We start from the raw sequence: 14,055 nt of genomic DNA on the forward strand, positions 1-14,055 counted from the left end.
TCTAACATGTGTCTAAATCCTCACCAATGTTACACAAATGACTGTACTGTATTTGAGTGACCACTAATCACTTTTTCATGTGATTTTTGAAAAAAAATGTAAATCAAAATTTCATATTTTAGTTGTTACTCATGGTCTGCGAAAAAATGCATCTTGAAACAATTATATTCTTCTTTTTGTGAGAGTGCACAAGGAAGACTTTCGAAACAATGAAAGACAAGAAAGATACCTATCTTTCATGGATATTCTGGAAAAAAGATTTCGGAGATTTTGATCTATGGAAATGGAGTTGGATGGAGAAGAATTGAAATGAAAAGGTTGCAGAACATCTAAGTTGATTATTTGAAAAGTTAATACATAGTAGAAGTTTTTTGTATAGTACATATGAAGCAAAATTTGAAGAATAAAAACAAAATCGCTAAATTTTTCGAATTTCAACCGTAGAATGTAATTTGAGTTTTTAAAAGTATGAACGCATGGCTTCAAGAAAAGGAACTTAAACTAGAAATTAATTTATGACCTTTTAAGTTTAATTGATATGCATCGAGACTCGCAACGAAGATCTTATACTAATCGAGGAGTATCACTGAAGTTCGTGCAAAACTTATTCAAAATTCAGGAAACATCTCGTATTTCCAACTTCAATTTCCATTCAGCACTTTCGGAAAGAACAGGAAAAGGTGAATATCAAGATAAACATCCGCGTTTAGAACATTTGCTTGACGGCTTGTCTCTCTCAATTTTTTTTTGAAATTCGTTCAGTTTATTCTAAATTGAAATTTTATGGTATAAAAATGAGATGGTTCATAAACTATAAGCCATGTCTATTAATCATTTTAATATTCAATTCAGTTATTCTACTTTTTATTTTGATAAGGAAGAGTAGTCAACCATTTTCAAATATTTTAACGGATCCATCAGGAACATCACGAGAAAAACTTCCAGTTTCTCATGCTTTTATAAATTCTGTATACTATTATCCAACTTCGAAGTCGTAAGTATTTGATATTTCAGTTTTATGATTCTCAAAATAGTTTTACACTTTTTGAAGTTTTAAAAAATAGCATCTTCATAATAAATCAAGGATTAAAAGTTTTTTGGATTAAAATAATTATAAAGTAGCATTATAGCAACTGATGGACATTAATTTAATATTCTTATTCATTTTACAGTCTCGGTGAGAATGCACTAGCTTTTACGATGGCCATTGATCAGCACAGTTATAGTATGAAAAATCACACGTTTACGGTTCTTGGATACAATTCGACAGATTCTGTGGAATCAATTGCAACATCACAAACAGAGGGTATTTCAAGATGTCGATATGTCACAATGATGGCAAGAACTAATACAGTTGAGAACTTGGAAAAACTGAAAATTGAATCACAAGGAGTATCGGTTGAGGTGAGTAGGGAGGGATAGACAAGGGAAATTTCAATTAAAAACATCCATGAAAATTCGAACCTGATAATTTGATTTTTTTTTCATGGACTCCATAATCATCATACAATTCAAAAAGTGAATTTTAAAAGCTTTAGGTACCTTTTAGAATTGCTCGATACAGTGCACCAAAGCCTGTTATTATATGCATTTCTCCACAATTTGCTGCCGAACAGTGGCAAATGTTTGTAATGCATGTTCATGCAGCTAATAGGTAGAAACACATTATTTTTTCTAATAGTTATTAAATAAACTGTTCTTCAAGATTTGGCGGGCATCTTCACATTTATCTCACTTCAATCATTGAATCTTATTTTCAATTAATGCAAGAATATGAACGACAGGGTTACATAACTCTAGACTATTGGCTTCGAATGAAATTTTCGAACACTAAGACACCATACTATGAGCCGAACGAAAATGTTGAATGGAGGCATCAGGCGGGAGCGCAAACTGATTGTCTTCTTCAATACAAGGAAGCAGCTGAATACATTGCATTCTTTGATATGGACGATATCCTGTTCCCCAAAAATTATCCAACTTATTTAGAAGAGTTCAATTCAGTTCTGGCAGCAAATCCTGGAAAGAACTATTTATTTTATGGAAGGAGGGAGCATGAGTTTGTCAAAGGTATTGCTACTTTTTTTTAATACTTATTTCCTTCATAAATACTTATATTCAGCATCAACCCTTACCGAGTTCAGCTTCACAGAACTTGTACAAAGTCTTCGTTCTTCTCAAACTGTGAAACGTGGTAAAGTCGTTGTGAGACCCGAAGCATATAATTCAACGTGGATTCACAATAGCAAACATGTCAGTTTTGAAACGAGGTATTAGCACCCCGGTTTATGAATTCTCAATTAATTTTTTTTTTTAGTGTACAAGTGAAAAGTCCAACATTAGTACATGTTCAACTTCCAGTTGATAAAAATGGGAAAAGGAATGATTCAAGGGATTTGTGGAAAATAAAGTTTGGACCATTAAATGAGACAATTCGAGAAGATGATATTAGAGCAATTGAGGATGATATAAACAGGTAACATTTTTGATGCCTAACTATTTACTACTGTTTCAGACAGATCACTTAAATTTTCAGAATAAAAAATTTGGCAGTTATCTCTTCAATAGGTCCCTTCCTTCCAAGCTCAGATTTCTACTTGCCAATCGTTTTTAAATGTTATTTTGATTCTTTTTACAAGGACACATTTGTGACGAAAATTGGTGTTAGAAGATGCCCAAATGCAGATATTTGTGATCTACCACAACGAGAAGATTATAAATGTATTCATTCGGATGCTCAATACTATTCTGGACCCGATATGCAACCAGTTACATATCATTTTACAACCGATTCGTTCTGGTCGAAAGACATCGGGTGTTATCAGTGAATTTCGTGTTTTTGAAGATTTTGAATAAGTACGTGTATTAGCTCAATAATAAAAGTTTCAAATTAGTAAATTTGATGTAGAATTTTATCACGAGACGATTGGGGCGAAATTGACATAGAACCCCGAGCGGGTTTCTAAACTGATTGACGTATGTTACCAATATCACTTTCAGCTGCTGGAAGCTTGACATCTCGAGTCGCGACAGATGCACCTTTCCCTCTTCAACACTAGGTGCAAATCGACTGATTTGTGTGCAGTTTGTCGTCCGGGTGTCTTCATGCCATTAATTTTTTTTCCATTTTTTATTGTGTCTTTTCTAATTTCATGTACACTGCTTATTTTTCATCGTCTGTTAGTAAGTATGAAGCACCTCTGATTCCGGGAAAAAATTGAAAAAAATTCTGTTTTAAATTTTTTTAAAATTAAAAGTGGCAATACAAATAAGAACAACCATATGAAAAGCACGAGCGCATTCCTGACACTTCAGTTTTACTTCAGTGTACAAGTATTATCGTCTCCTCTCTTTCTTTTGCGGATTCTAATGTGATAGCCATCATAAAAAATGGTGTCAGCTCAATTTTCACCAACTATTTGTAGTTCCTTGAAAATAAAAATTCTGAAATTTTTATTGATAACAACCAATATTCCACGACCAAAATGAGTTATTAGCAAAGTGGTAAGTGAATGGTTGCATATGTGGACCAGAAAAATATTTTGCATGAGAATGTACACATTTGAATTCTTTTCTTTGGGGCAGTTCACAAGTATCAGCATTCGGGCATCCATGTTGTGCTTTTCGATGATCAAATGCATTATCATAAAATGCATCGTAATAACATTTGAAAACAATTGGCAAATAGAAGTCTGCGCTAGGAAGTTTTGATGCAATTGACAAAACTGCAGGAATTCTCCGAATTCTTTCAATATCTTCTTCAATTGCATTTATATCTTGAGTTCGGATAGTTTCATTCAGTGGGCCAAAATTCATTTTCCAAACTTTTGTTATATTGTTGTTTCCGTTTTTCTGAAGCGGTCGTTGAACATGAATCAGTGTTGGATTATCTATGCTTCTCCTAAAACTTATGATTTTTGATAGAAACTTGAAAATATAGTTAAAGCAAAAACTCGCCTTGTGCCCTGATCTTCATTATAACTGAAGTGAATCCATGTGGAGTTATACCTGTCAGGTTTTACCACCACTTTTCCTCGTTTCACTGTAGGAGAGGACCGGAGACTGCTTACCAAATCACGAAAACTGAATTCAGATAAAGATTCAGCTTTTAAGAACTCATGTTCTCTTCTTCCGTAAAAAACTGAAGTTGCATCCGGTTGCAGAGCCCATTCTGCACTGAACTCTTCTAGATAAGTTGGATAATTTTTGGGGAAGAGGATATCGTCCATATCAAAGAATGCAATGTATTCAACTGCTTCCTTGTATTGAAGAAGACAATCAGTTTGTGCTCCCGCTTGATTTCTCCATTCAATATTCTCATTTGGCTCAAAGTATGGAGTTTTTGTGTTTGAGAATTTCATTCGAAGCCAGTAGTCAAGAGTTATGTACCCCTGTCGCTCATATTCCTTCATTAAATTGAAAAATGAATCGATAATAGAAGTTAGATAAATGTGCAAATGACCACCAAACCTACAAAATATCGGATATCGTATTTAATGTTTGTGAAGTATACCGATTTGCCACGTGTATATGCATCATAAATATCTGCCATTGTTCAGCTACAAATTGTGGAGAAATACAAATTATAACTGGTTTGGGCGCAGTGTATCGAGCCATTTTGAACGGAATCTGGGAACATTAATATTGATGAAAAAATTAAATTTTTTCGCTTTTCTGATGACTTTTGCCATTTAAATAGTGAATTATCGTATTTTCTCTGTTAATCTTGAATGAAAGATCAAAGTATCAAAGTTCCATCCTAATTTCTGCATTCCAATCGAAGATATCAGCAAAAGAGTAATTTCAAAACCATTGAAAAATAAATGACAAAAAGTTGAAAAATAAACCAAAGTTGATCAACGGAATACAATTCATATAGAGCAAATACAGTAATTTTTTAACTCAAGTACATTATCCCTAATCTTTGAATCGTACCTCAACAATAACCCCATTTGATTCCATTTTCAATTTTGTCATATTTGCTACAGAGTTCGTTCTAGCCATAACTGGTGTGTATCGACATGTCGGAACTCCTTCACTAAAATTCAAATGCTCTCAAATTTTGGAAATTTCCAAGCTTACACTTGTGAAGTCGCAACTGTCAGTTCTGTATGAGTTCCATTGGATCCAACAACATTATAAGTGGCGTTTTCAACATTGAAATTAATAGAATCGACCACCATTGTGAAGGCTACTGCGTTTGAACCAAGACTATGAAGTCATTTTTTTAATTATTAATTAACACATTAAGAAACTTACGATTTAGAAGTTGGATAATAATAGGCAGATGTGATGAATACATGTGAGACTGGTAGTTTTCTCGTTAACCGTCTGGTTGGATCAATTAATAGTCCAGGTTTGAGAGGCGGCTCGGGTTCAGATTCTGACTCCGTCGAGTATTGGGAAGATGATTCAAAGTTTGAAATATCCGTTTCAATTGTTTTCTTTAATTCTTGAAATGAATAGTAAAACAAAACAACAATGAGTAGAGTTAGAAAAATGACAAGTAATTTTGTTCGCCTCATAATGCGAATATGACGTTCAGTTGAAACAAATAATATTTGAGACTCTTCAACTATAGTTTCAAGCTTTTGTTCAGAGACAAAATGTTTCATAGCGAAGAAAATTTGGATTTAGATTCGAGAAATGAAGGGAAATTGAGCGCCGGGGCAATGAAAAAGTACATCTAAAAAATGAGTTGATCATAATCTTCTTCTCAGAACGCGTTTCAGATACATATTCCACAATTTTGAATTTCACGAATAAGCGTTCGAAGGTTTCCTTATAGAAACGTTGGAAGATGATAATTGGAAATATTTTATTTTGAAAAGAGCAAAGTATTCTCTTGTTTTTTCTGCTTGACTGCTTGAAAAATCTTGCCGATTTTAGCTTGAAATCCAATTTAAGTAGTTTGGAAAAACTTCATTCAAATTTTTCAATCTGATCTATTGGTTTTTCTTTCGAATTTTATACAGTTTGTTAATAAAAACGTTGTAAATGTGCTTTGAAAGCTTGTGAAACTTGAACAAATATGGGATGATTGGTAAACTGATCTTATACTTCTGATTTGAAAGCTGTTAAGTGATATCACAGTGGCTAATTTCATTAAAAGCAGAAACACGCAGTCTGTTGAGTGCCACACTTTTTATTTTCGAAATTTATTGCCACAACTTTTTGTTCAATAAAAAGTATTCCAATTAAAGTTTTTATTACAATAATACATAGTAAAACAATAAAATCATTCAAAAATTCCAAAAAAATTCAGTTAAAATTACACGTCTCCATATAATGAATACAATGTTCAGCGGCACCTAAAATTTAATGAAATTCCTTGACTTCTACAAAACATCAACAAAAAAATTAACCACTCACCTATGCCAAATGCTTTTGCTTTTCATGTAATAACATCGAGAAATAAAGTAGAAAAACTAGTGAAAAAATGCAAATAAATAAAAGAATCCTTGTATGATACCGATTGTTAGCTATTTCTTGATCTTCAGGATTTACGTAGATCCAATTATCAATCAGTAATGCTATTTTTTCTTCTTCTTTCATCATTGTGTTTAACTTTAAATAAAGAAATAGTAAGAATTAATAGGAGATTTGGAGAATTAGGAAAAGCCGGCAAGTTGCATGTGAAAGCCTGATTTAATCGATGGCAGGAAAAGACGTGTTTGAAGAGATATGAATCTTCCAGGAAAATTGTCTCAACAAATTAAGTTAAAATCGATTGAATATTACTGAAAATATAATTTTTTGGTGATGTCTATGTTAATTGTGAGAGCTTAAAGTAATCCTATTCTTGAATTTATATAGAGCCGGCGATGGGAAAATAGTATTCGAGTCCAGCTTCAATGCAATCCATATCGTGTGTTATTTTAATACTAAAAATTGGAAAAAAATTCTCAATTACAGGTTGCGAACTTTTATATCAACTGGCAGTCACGTCAGTCACGTCTTCAAAATACTTTCAAAAAATTACTGACTAACTTTTTATTCATTTCACTAAATAATTTTACTGTTTCAAGAAAACATCTTATAGTACAGTTCGAAGACAATAAATAATGTTTTGTTAGGTTGGAATATAATCAAATTTTTGAGAATTTACATGAGTTAAGGCAATTAATATGAAATTCTCAACAGCTTCCATTTGGTGAGATGCTTGTTGTTTTGAATCTACTGTTCAGACTCTCGTAAAGCCTCGCCATTTCTCTGTAGCCGTTCTGAAAATTGTTTCACGGTTTTTATGATCATGGAGATATAAATAAAACTTACAAACATTGTACCCAGTAACAAAGTCATGTTGGCTATTCTCAAAGCACTTTCCATTTCGCTCATCCCTTTTCTGCCTGGAAATGTTTTATCTATTAACCTAAAATTAAACTTTTTTACTAACCAAATGATAATCAGTTAATGCAGTAGATACTAGCAAATAATGTTCTTGTGCAACAATTTTCAATGTTACACCAAAATCCACATAACCTAATTTCCAGAAACACAATGCTTTCAGAGCTGCGTATTCAACCATGTCAAGCTTCAAATGAGCCATCGGTTCTCCAACTGAGCTTCTAAAATTTGAAATAAAAGTTGAGAAATGTATATTGTCTGCTCCAAAACTAATTGATTCGCTGGTGTTGGATATCTGAAAATAAAATTTAATTTGAATAAATTTATCAAAAGCTGACCTTATTCCATTGTTCCAATTGTATTTCCGCCCATAATCCGTCAACCCATAAATTGGAAAATTCCACATATTGAAGTAAAATACCCATATCCAAAGAGTGAAGAAGATCTGTTCCAGGACAATGTTGAGTAATATACGTGGATTCCTGATTATTTGTTCTACTCAGACTGAAGAATGTTTGAATGAATGTCAGAGTGTCTCATTTCGGTTTGATCTACGTAGATCTACAAAAAATGCGGGAGTTGAGACGCAGAGTTCTCAACTAATTTCACATGCTTAAGAACGGGCTGACGTCTCATTTTTTGGGCAAAAAAATCCCGCATTTTTCGTAGATCAAACTGTAATGGGACAGCCTGACACCACGTGTTTTCATAAGATTAATGATCAGTTTTTTACAAACAAACACTTTAAGATGTCTGTTATCACCGATTTTCCAAATAAAAACATCAAACATACGTGTTTCATTAGAAAAAAATTTAAAAGTATTAATTCTTCAAGAACCCAGGTTGAGAAATATAATAATTGTTTAAGAATCTGGGTTCCAGAAAATTAGGGATTTCTTGGGATTAAAAAAATAATAAAAGTGAAACAAACAACTTAAAGGTAAAGGTACAATGTTGTTCGATCCTCTGAGATGACTTCCAGTTTCATGTTTTCCAGGAATGCTTTTTCCGCAGTAAATTTCACTCGAATTGGGTAATAAGTATTGATATTGACGAGAGATTAGTTATGACCGAAATGCCATTGATTTCATTTGTCAGGTAATCTTTTAGTTTTAGGTGGATGGATATTTAGTTATTTAACTGCCAGATTTCAGAGAACAAGCTCCAAATATATGTGAAATAAACTTTGGAAGTCGTAGAGTTCAAAAATTATACGATGATCCTTTGAAATTTACATCAATTGACGAAACACGTGCTTCCCTTTCATTTCTTCGTTACAATTTGACAACTACTCATAGATGGAAAGCATTTAAATCACTTTTTCAACCAACAAAAGTTCATGCAATTACATTTCATTAGACTATTCGACAACATGAAGAATGTAAAATAAAGACAGCTCCACGGTAAATAGGATATGTCAGACATTACCGTACAACTGCTTCCACGAGTTTGGCTGGATCTTGGATAAGAATATTCAGGCCATACACTACTAGTCAAATGGACTCTGAATTTTCGAAAGTACTGGAAGAGAAGGTTGTGAAGCGAGGTGAATTTATTTATAAACAACATCCTGTTTTCTGCGAATCAATTGATTTTAAGATTAGAAAACGATTTCCAAATGATCTACACTGTGTGAACTGATTGTTTTATTACAATTTGTATTATCTTATGAAAATGTATATTACCGTATATCTTCTATTAATATGGCCTCCCTATTAGACTTGCACTCCCTATTAGTATTGCCCCTCGGAGACGTTCCGAAAATTAGTATTGCACACCCTATTAGTCTTGCACTCTCTAGTAGTCTTGCGTTAACTTTTTTGTATTGCAAACCCGTCTCGCTAATTTTAGGATTTCAACATTTTTTTGCCTATTTTGCAACAGTTTTCACATCATTTCTACGAGATCGAAGTTTTTGAACTTATATGAAAATCAAATTTTCTGAATTTTTACATATGATTCGAGCTTTTTCAGGAAAAAACTAGTAAGCTCAAAGTCAGAAAATGCTCTGAAAATTAGTATTGCACTCCCTAATAGTCTTGCATTCCCTATTAGTATTGCAAGCGGGAAGACCATCGAAAAATAGTATTGCAGCCATATTAATAGAAGAAATACGGTATTTGTTATGTTCGAATGCAGATGTCTCATAACGATTTACAACTCTAATATGCGTAAATGTATGATAAGATCAGTTGAAATTGTATAAGAATGCATGCAGTGCCACCTGTTAATTTTATGATCCACCAATCATTCGGCACCGTCGATTCAGACATCACTTTTCTCATCAAGCCGCAGAAAGAGATATACGTGTAATTAATTGAGTTAATTTCTTGCAACAATCTAGTTCAAACATTTACCGGGAACAAGGAAAAACAGGTTGAATAAATAATAAATGACAGTCAAGGTTTTAGGGATTTTACAACAAGATTGTTAGAATAAATAATGTGCGTAAAACGTGTAAGTATACAAGAAGTGTATACTTAAAAAACAAATTAAACATTCAATAGTTGGAGTTTAGAAACCTCCGCGTCCACCACGACCCCCGTAACCACCACGTCCACGATCTCCGCCGTATCCACCTCGTCCTCCGCGGTCTCCCCCGCCGTATCCACCTCTACCTCCACGATCTCCGCCGTATCCACCTCTGCCTCCACGGTCTCCACCGCCATATCCTCCGCGACCACCTCCTCCTCCATAAGCTGAACTGGTGGGAGCAAATTGACCGAATCCTTTTGCAACTTTGGCTTCCCCAAATCCACTGACTTTGTATTGATTAGTCGGGGCAGGAAGAGGCATTGGAGTAGCGTCGCCTGACCCCCATGCAGTTTCAGCACGAGCTTGTGGTTGTGGTGTAGAATCTTTGTCAGCAACTGTGGTTTCCTCTTCATCTATCTGCTGCATGCCCTGAAAGAAATATTTTTATAATTCTGAAACGATGAACGCGATACCGGTGGCAGAGCTACTGATTTCGTTGGAGAATCCCAGCCATCGGTGGAAAAACTTGGCGCTACTTCTGGCGAAGCACTTGAAGAAGTATCTTGATTGGCATCCGAAGCCATCTCGATCTCGTTAACTGTTTGCTGTTGTTGTGCATCGTTAACCTTTTCTGGGACAGGATCGACCGCTTTTACAGTAACACCTTCTCCAATGTTTCTTGATGAGCTTAGCAAAGTCGAAGAATCCACTTCGTCACAAGAAATCTCCTGAAGACTGAGTGAATCCTTTGAATCGACAAGTAACCCGGAAGAATTGGTATCACTGAGACCGTTGAGAACTTGAGCTTTAGTATTTACGCTGTATGTGTTGTGAACCGTCGTCATTTCCTCTTTCGTGTAGGCGGAATCCTGCTGTTGGGAAGTGGATGGTTGCACATTGCTCTTTCTGCCACTTGGTGTATCGGACAAACAACACTTCTCCAGTGATTCAACAATTCGAGTGACATGAGTCTTCGAGTTGATTCCTTGAACAAATTCTGAAATTAAAAAGTTAACAGGAGATAAAAAAAGGAATATTCACTCTTGAAGCTATCGACGAGAAGATTTTTTGAAGTGGAATCCAAGAAACGAAGCTCGCCCAGCGCTTCAGTCTCATTCTCGGATCCGTAAAACTCTGTAAGCCACAGTGCAAACTGTAGAGCTTTATTCACATTATCGATCACCGCATCATTGTTTAGTGGACTCTGAGGAATCTGAAAAACGGTCATGTAAGTAATGTTTATAGAATCATTAACTCACCAGTGGAACGGGCTTATCGAAGCATTGCTCTAGAATTGAGACTTGGAACTTCTTGATAAGTTCCGCAATGGCTCGTCTTTTCCAGGCGCTCTCCAAGTCTTTCGCGACTCCAACAACATCCCAATCCTCAAAAGACTTCTTAGCTGAAATATTTAGATTTTAAAAGTAAACAAAGACGAAAATACTAACATCCTAAAAGAACTTGGATGATGTGATTGCCGAGGAACACCGCACTCTTGTAGACACTTCTTTGCAATCCTGGAAAGACTTCCGCTCTGACACTCGTAGGAATCCCAGAGAGGATTTTCTTGGAAACCTCGCGCTTTCCATCTGCAAGTGAACGAACGATAAGGAAAAAGAGCTGATATCCGAGTTGAGATCTCAAGACAAGTGACTCGTCTCCTTCATTTTTACTCGCTTCCTCGAAAAGTTGAGCGATATGGTTCACAACTTTCCCAACAGACTCTTCGAGTGGATCCATGAGGAGACTAATGAATGGATCGGCAGGTTCAGATTTCGGACCATCCAACCTAAATTGAAAAAAAAAATCGAATTATTTTGAAAAGGACAACAATTACATCAACTGTTTCAACAACGGCTTGCAGCTATCAAATGCGTTGACGACGTTATCACGGATAATGTCGACCTCGTCGCTAGTCTCCTCAGAGATAAGTCCGAGGATTTTAGTTAGGACATAAACATCAAAGTCCAGATCCAGTTGGCTGACAAGTTCCGTGAGCTCAACAAACTTTTCGGCGGCATCATCGATTGCGATTACTTTGAGAAGAGCTTGAAGAATCTTAGCGTCTTCAGTCTTCTTCAGCTTGGCCTTACGGGCGAGCATTCCGAGCTTCTTGTCGTCATCGATGACAGAAACCAGATCATGAGCATGTCCCAATCCTGACAATTTCTCAGCAGCAGCATCAAATTTCGGACGCTAAAACGTTATAATTGATTACAATAAGTTTAATTCACACTTACAAATTTATCTCCGAGAAGAAGACAAACGTCCATGCCAGCAGCAATAACGGCAGCGTTAGCGTCGTTCGGCAAGATCATCTCCAAAATGTCTTCGTCTCCAGGAGCGTCTTTGGAAGCTCCCAACACGAAAGCAGCCAACTTATTGGCCTGAAATTGAATAATAGAAAATCGGTCTTTAAATATTATAGTCCAACCTGAGATGTATTGTTGAACAGTTCTTCGTCATTCTTCGTGATGTAGTGGGCCAAATTTGGGAAAAAGTAGGATCTCAGCCCACCGAAATCCACAATTTCTCGCTTGTTAGCCTCCATGTGAAATGGATGAAACTGAAATAAATATTTAAATTTTTAAAAAATTTTTCGAGATTAGAATTCAAAAAAACGCAAAATTTACCCAAAAAAGTAAGAAAACGGAAAAGAAAATTGGGACGAGATCGAAATTGCAACTTCCGCGTTCGCGTCGAGTTGTTCGTTTCGAGACCCGTAGATCTGAAACTTCCATGCGCCTTTAATAATTTCTAAGTTTCTGAACTATTTCCAGATTTATTTTACCTATTTTCTAGTTTTTTTTTTCAAATCAAAATATGTTTAATCAATGCGGGGTTTTATAATTAAATAATATGTTTAACTTGTTATAGATTTTATAGATATTATTTTTTAAACATTTTAATTTGTTTCACGATGATATTTCAGTAATTGTAGGTTTGCGATGGCGACGAAAGAGCAGATTGTTGAGCACCGCGAGTCTGAAATTCCTATAGCCAGCCAGTGGAAGGCCACGTTTCCCGTTGATCTAGAGATTGAAAAAAATTCTGAAATGTTTGCGCTTCGCTACATAAAATGTGCTTCGGCCTTCATTCTCGATCGCCGTGGCATTTTGGACGAAAAATGCTTCAAAACTCGAACAATAGGTATGGCTTATTTTACAATGTATCACAAATATTTTTATACAGATAAACTGTTGGTCACCGCATTCCAGAGCAGTGTTCCTGCCGCAAAGCGTGTGTCTTCAACATTCGACGGATTGAGAGATGCGATTCAACAAGGCTATTTGCGAGAGTTCGCAATCGTGTTCTACAAGAAGCCAAACGAGGAAGACATTAATGAAGTGTTTGCGTTCAGGTTTGCTTATGGAGATGAAGGAGAGATTTTCGTATCTCTAAATAAGTAAGCTGCTGGTCTTATTCAATTATTCGTTTTCAATTGTTTTCAGCGGAATCGACACGAACGAAAGCAGTCAAGAACTGTTACAGGCGAAATTCGTTGATACCGACAACACGAAACAAATGTTTGCAAGCACAATCAAGAAACTTCACCGGTGTATCAAGAAAATGGAGCCGCTTCCTCAAGGGTCCGACGCGAGTTTCCGTGTTTCGTACACTGAAAGTAGGTTACATTCACAGCTTTAGTCTATTTCTAACTGTTATTTTAAGAAGCTCCAAAAGACTATACACCCGAAGGCTATCTGCTGAGTCCTATGTTCTATACGCTGAATCAGGATATTAGGAAAGCATCTATTGGAATCGTGTGTGGCGGTCATCACAAAATTCAAATGCTTGCTGCTTCACAATACTTGAAGCAAGACTTCGATCTGGATAAAACGACCACACTCAATCCAAATATGTCAATCATGGCAAACCAATCGAAAAGGAAGGGACGAATTTCCAGAGATTCCCCTTACGGTCTCAGTCAGGGCATTACGAAGAAGAATAAGGACTAGTCGAAAAGTTTTCACTCATGTGCAATGTTTCTCTTGTTTTATATTTTTAGCCATTGTTTTTATAATTTCATTGATTGTCGTGCTTTTGTCTTCTCTTGTGTGATATCAATCTATCTTCTTCACGTATAGTTTCATCTGTTTGATTGAGTTATTTTTCTTTCACTGTAAGTCTGGTGTTTCGTAGATTTAGAAAAAAGTAGCGTAATAAATTATTTTGAAATGGACCAAACATTCAAATCCAGTTCAGATAAATTTATTTCATTGAAGCAGTGTT

At 35.4% G+C, this 14,055-nt stretch overlaps 6 protein-coding genes, 5 non-coding genes and 1 pseudogene across 14 annotated transcripts; 8 read left to right on the forward strand and 4 right to left on the reverse strand.

The window, feature by feature from the left end:
- Positions 1-736: 736 nt before the first annotated feature.
- Positions 737-3,227, forward strand: gtnt-54 (Glycosyltransferase family 92 protein ZK381.2). The gene is made up of 8 exons (NM_068674.3): positions 737-994; positions 1,173-1,404; positions 1,539-1,654; positions 1,706-2,070; positions 2,123-2,270; positions 2,318-2,476; positions 2,537-2,856; positions 3,001-3,227. The coding sequence occupies exons 1-7, from the start codon at positions 795-797 to the stop codon at positions 2,826-2,828; spliced, it is 1,512 nt and encodes a 503-aa protein (NP_501075.1). The 5' UTR covers positions 737-794; the 3' UTR covers positions 2,829-2,856; positions 3,001-3,227.
- 21ur-8643 lies at positions 2,554-2,574 on the forward strand. Its single transcript, NR_056042.1, has one exon.
- A 211-nt stretch (positions 3,228-3,438) lies between the features above and the next one.
- gtnt-55 (Glycosyltransferase family 92 protein) lies at positions 3,439-5,616 on the reverse strand. Its single transcript, NM_001028443.3, has 6 exons — positions 5,260-5,616; positions 5,083-5,211; positions 4,936-5,038; positions 4,514-4,629; positions 3,958-4,470; positions 3,439-3,901 (listed from the first exon to the last, which is right to left on the reverse strand). The coding sequence occupies exons 1-6, from the start codon at positions 5,523-5,525 to the stop codon at positions 3,454-3,456; spliced, it is 1,575 nt and encodes a 524-aa protein (NP_001023614.2). The 5' UTR covers positions 5,526-5,616; the 3' UTR covers positions 3,439-3,453.
- On the forward strand, positions 3,973-4,087 carry ZK381.58. Its single transcript, NR_056043.1, has one exon. It is a non-coding gene; the product is annotated as an Unclassified non-coding RNA ZK381.58 (non-coding RNA).
- Positions 5,617-6,372: 756 nt separating the features above from the next.
- On the reverse strand, positions 6,373-6,558 carry ZK381.62 (DUF2157 domain-containing protein; the record flags this gene model as incomplete). The annotated part of the gene is made up of 1 exon (NM_001380297.1): positions 6,373-6,558. The coding sequence occupies one exon, from the start codon at positions 6,556-6,558 to the stop codon at positions 6,373-6,375; it is 186 nt and encodes a 61-aa protein (NP_001368138.1).
- A 508-nt stretch (positions 6,559-7,066) lies between these two features.
- On the forward strand, positions 7,067-7,087 carry 21ur-13678. Its single transcript, NR_056044.1, has one exon.
- On the forward strand, positions 7,069-7,089 carry 21ur-10869. Its single transcript, NR_056045.1, has one exon.
- Positions 7,090-7,110: 21 nt separating this feature from the next.
- On the forward strand, positions 7,111-7,131 carry 21ur-13688. The gene has a single exon (NR_056046.1).
- An 11-nt stretch (positions 7,132-7,142) lies between these two features.
- Positions 7,143-7,772, reverse strand: nhr-249 (NR LBD domain-containing protein; the record flags this gene model as incomplete). The annotated part of the gene is made up of 4 exons (NM_068675.4): positions 7,143-7,223; positions 7,276-7,349; positions 7,397-7,642; positions 7,686-7,772. The coding sequence occupies 3 exons, from the start codon at positions 7,770-7,772 to the stop codon at positions 7,335-7,337; spliced, it is 348 nt and encodes a 115-aa protein (NP_501076.2). The 3' UTR covers positions 7,143-7,223; positions 7,276-7,334.
- Positions 7,773-8,335: 563 nt separating this feature from the next.
- Positions 8,336-8,987, forward strand: ZK381.63 (annotated as a pseudogene). Its single transcript has 2 exons — positions 8,336-8,445; positions 8,502-8,987. Coding segments are annotated over exons 1-2 (596 nt in total).
- Positions 8,988-9,686: 699 nt separating this feature from the next.
- Positions 9,687-12,563, reverse strand: pgl-1 (Guanyl-specific ribonuclease pgl-1; the record flags this gene model as incomplete). 2 transcript variants are annotated; one of them, NM_001047601.5, is made up of 9 exons in its annotated part: positions 9,862-10,251; positions 10,296-10,819; positions 10,864-11,035; positions 11,082-11,224; positions 11,271-11,611; positions 11,660-12,018; positions 12,063-12,209; positions 12,257-12,388; positions 12,456-12,563. In NM_001047601.5, the coding sequence occupies 9 exons, from the start codon at positions 12,561-12,563 to the stop codon at positions 9,862-9,864; spliced, it is 2,316 nt and encodes a 771-aa protein (NP_001041066.1). The 2 variants fall into 2 exon arrangements, with proteins under 2 accessions (NP_001379582.1, NP_001041066.1); NM_001392325.1 differs by lacking the exon at positions 12,456-12,563 and having other exon boundaries at positions 9,687-10,251.
- Positions 12,564-12,752: 189 nt separating this feature from the next.
- On the forward strand, positions 12,753-14,010 carry him-3 (HORMA domain-containing protein). 2 transcript variants are annotated; one of them, NM_068677.7, is made up of 4 exons: positions 12,753-12,972; positions 13,015-13,228; positions 13,275-13,447; positions 13,495-14,010. In NM_068677.7, exons 1-4 carry the CDS (start codon positions 12,771-12,773, stop codon positions 13,779-13,781), a joined length of 876 nt encoding a protein of 291 aa, NP_501078.1. In that variant the 5' UTR covers positions 12,753-12,770; the 3' UTR covers positions 13,782-14,010. The 2 variants fall into 2 exon arrangements, 1 of the variants encoding a protein (NP_501078.1); NR_131562.1 differs by having other exon boundaries at positions 12,771-12,972; positions 13,015-13,447; positions 13,495-13,781.
- Positions 14,011-14,055: the final 45 nt, after the last annotated feature.

This window comes from Caenorhabditis elegans, chromosome IV (assembly GCF_000002985.6).
Source record: "Caenorhabditis elegans chromosome IV".
NCBI lineage: Eukaryota > Metazoa > Nematoda > Chromadorea > Rhabditida > Rhabditidae > Caenorhabditis > Caenorhabditis elegans.

Excerpts from the sequence above, each read along its gene's own strand:
- gtnt-54 (NM_068674.3), top strand. The coding sequence starts at position 795 with ATGAGATGGTTCATAAACTATAAGCCATGTCTATTAATCATTTTAATA. Across the intron at positions 2,071-2,122 it reads GGAGCATGAGTTTGTCAAAG|CATCAACCCTTACCGAGTTC; the intron begins GTATTGCTACTT and ends ACTTATATTCAG. Across the intron at positions 2,271-2,317 it reads CATGTCAGTTTTGAAACGAG|TGTACAAGTGAAAAGTCCAA; the intron begins GTATTAGCACCC and ends TTTTTTTTTTAG.
- gtnt-55 (NM_001028443.3), bottom strand. The coding sequence starts at position 5,525 with ATGAGGCGAACAAAATTACTTGTCATTTTTCTAACTCTACTCATTGTT. Across the intron at positions 4,630-4,935 it reads CAAATGGGGTTATTGTTGAG|ATTCCGTTCAAAATGGCTCG; the intron begins GTACGATTCAAA and ends TAATGTTCCCAG. Across the intron at positions 3,902-3,957 it reads AATGAAGATCAGGGCACAAG|GAGAAGCATAGATAATCCAA; the intron begins GCGAGTTTTTGC and ends CATAAGTTTTAG.
- him-3 (NM_068677.7), top strand. The coding sequence starts at position 12,771 with ATGGCGACGAAAGAGCAGATTGTTGAGCACCGCGAGTCTGAAATTCCT. Across the intron at positions 12,973-13,014 it reads CTTCAAAACTCGAACAATAG|ATAAACTGTTGGTCACCGCA; the intron begins GTATGGCTTATT and ends ATTTTTATACAG. Across the intron at positions 13,448-13,494 it reads CCGTGTTTCGTACACTGAAA|AAGCTCCAAAAGACTATACA; the intron begins GTAGGTTACATT and ends TGTTATTTTAAG.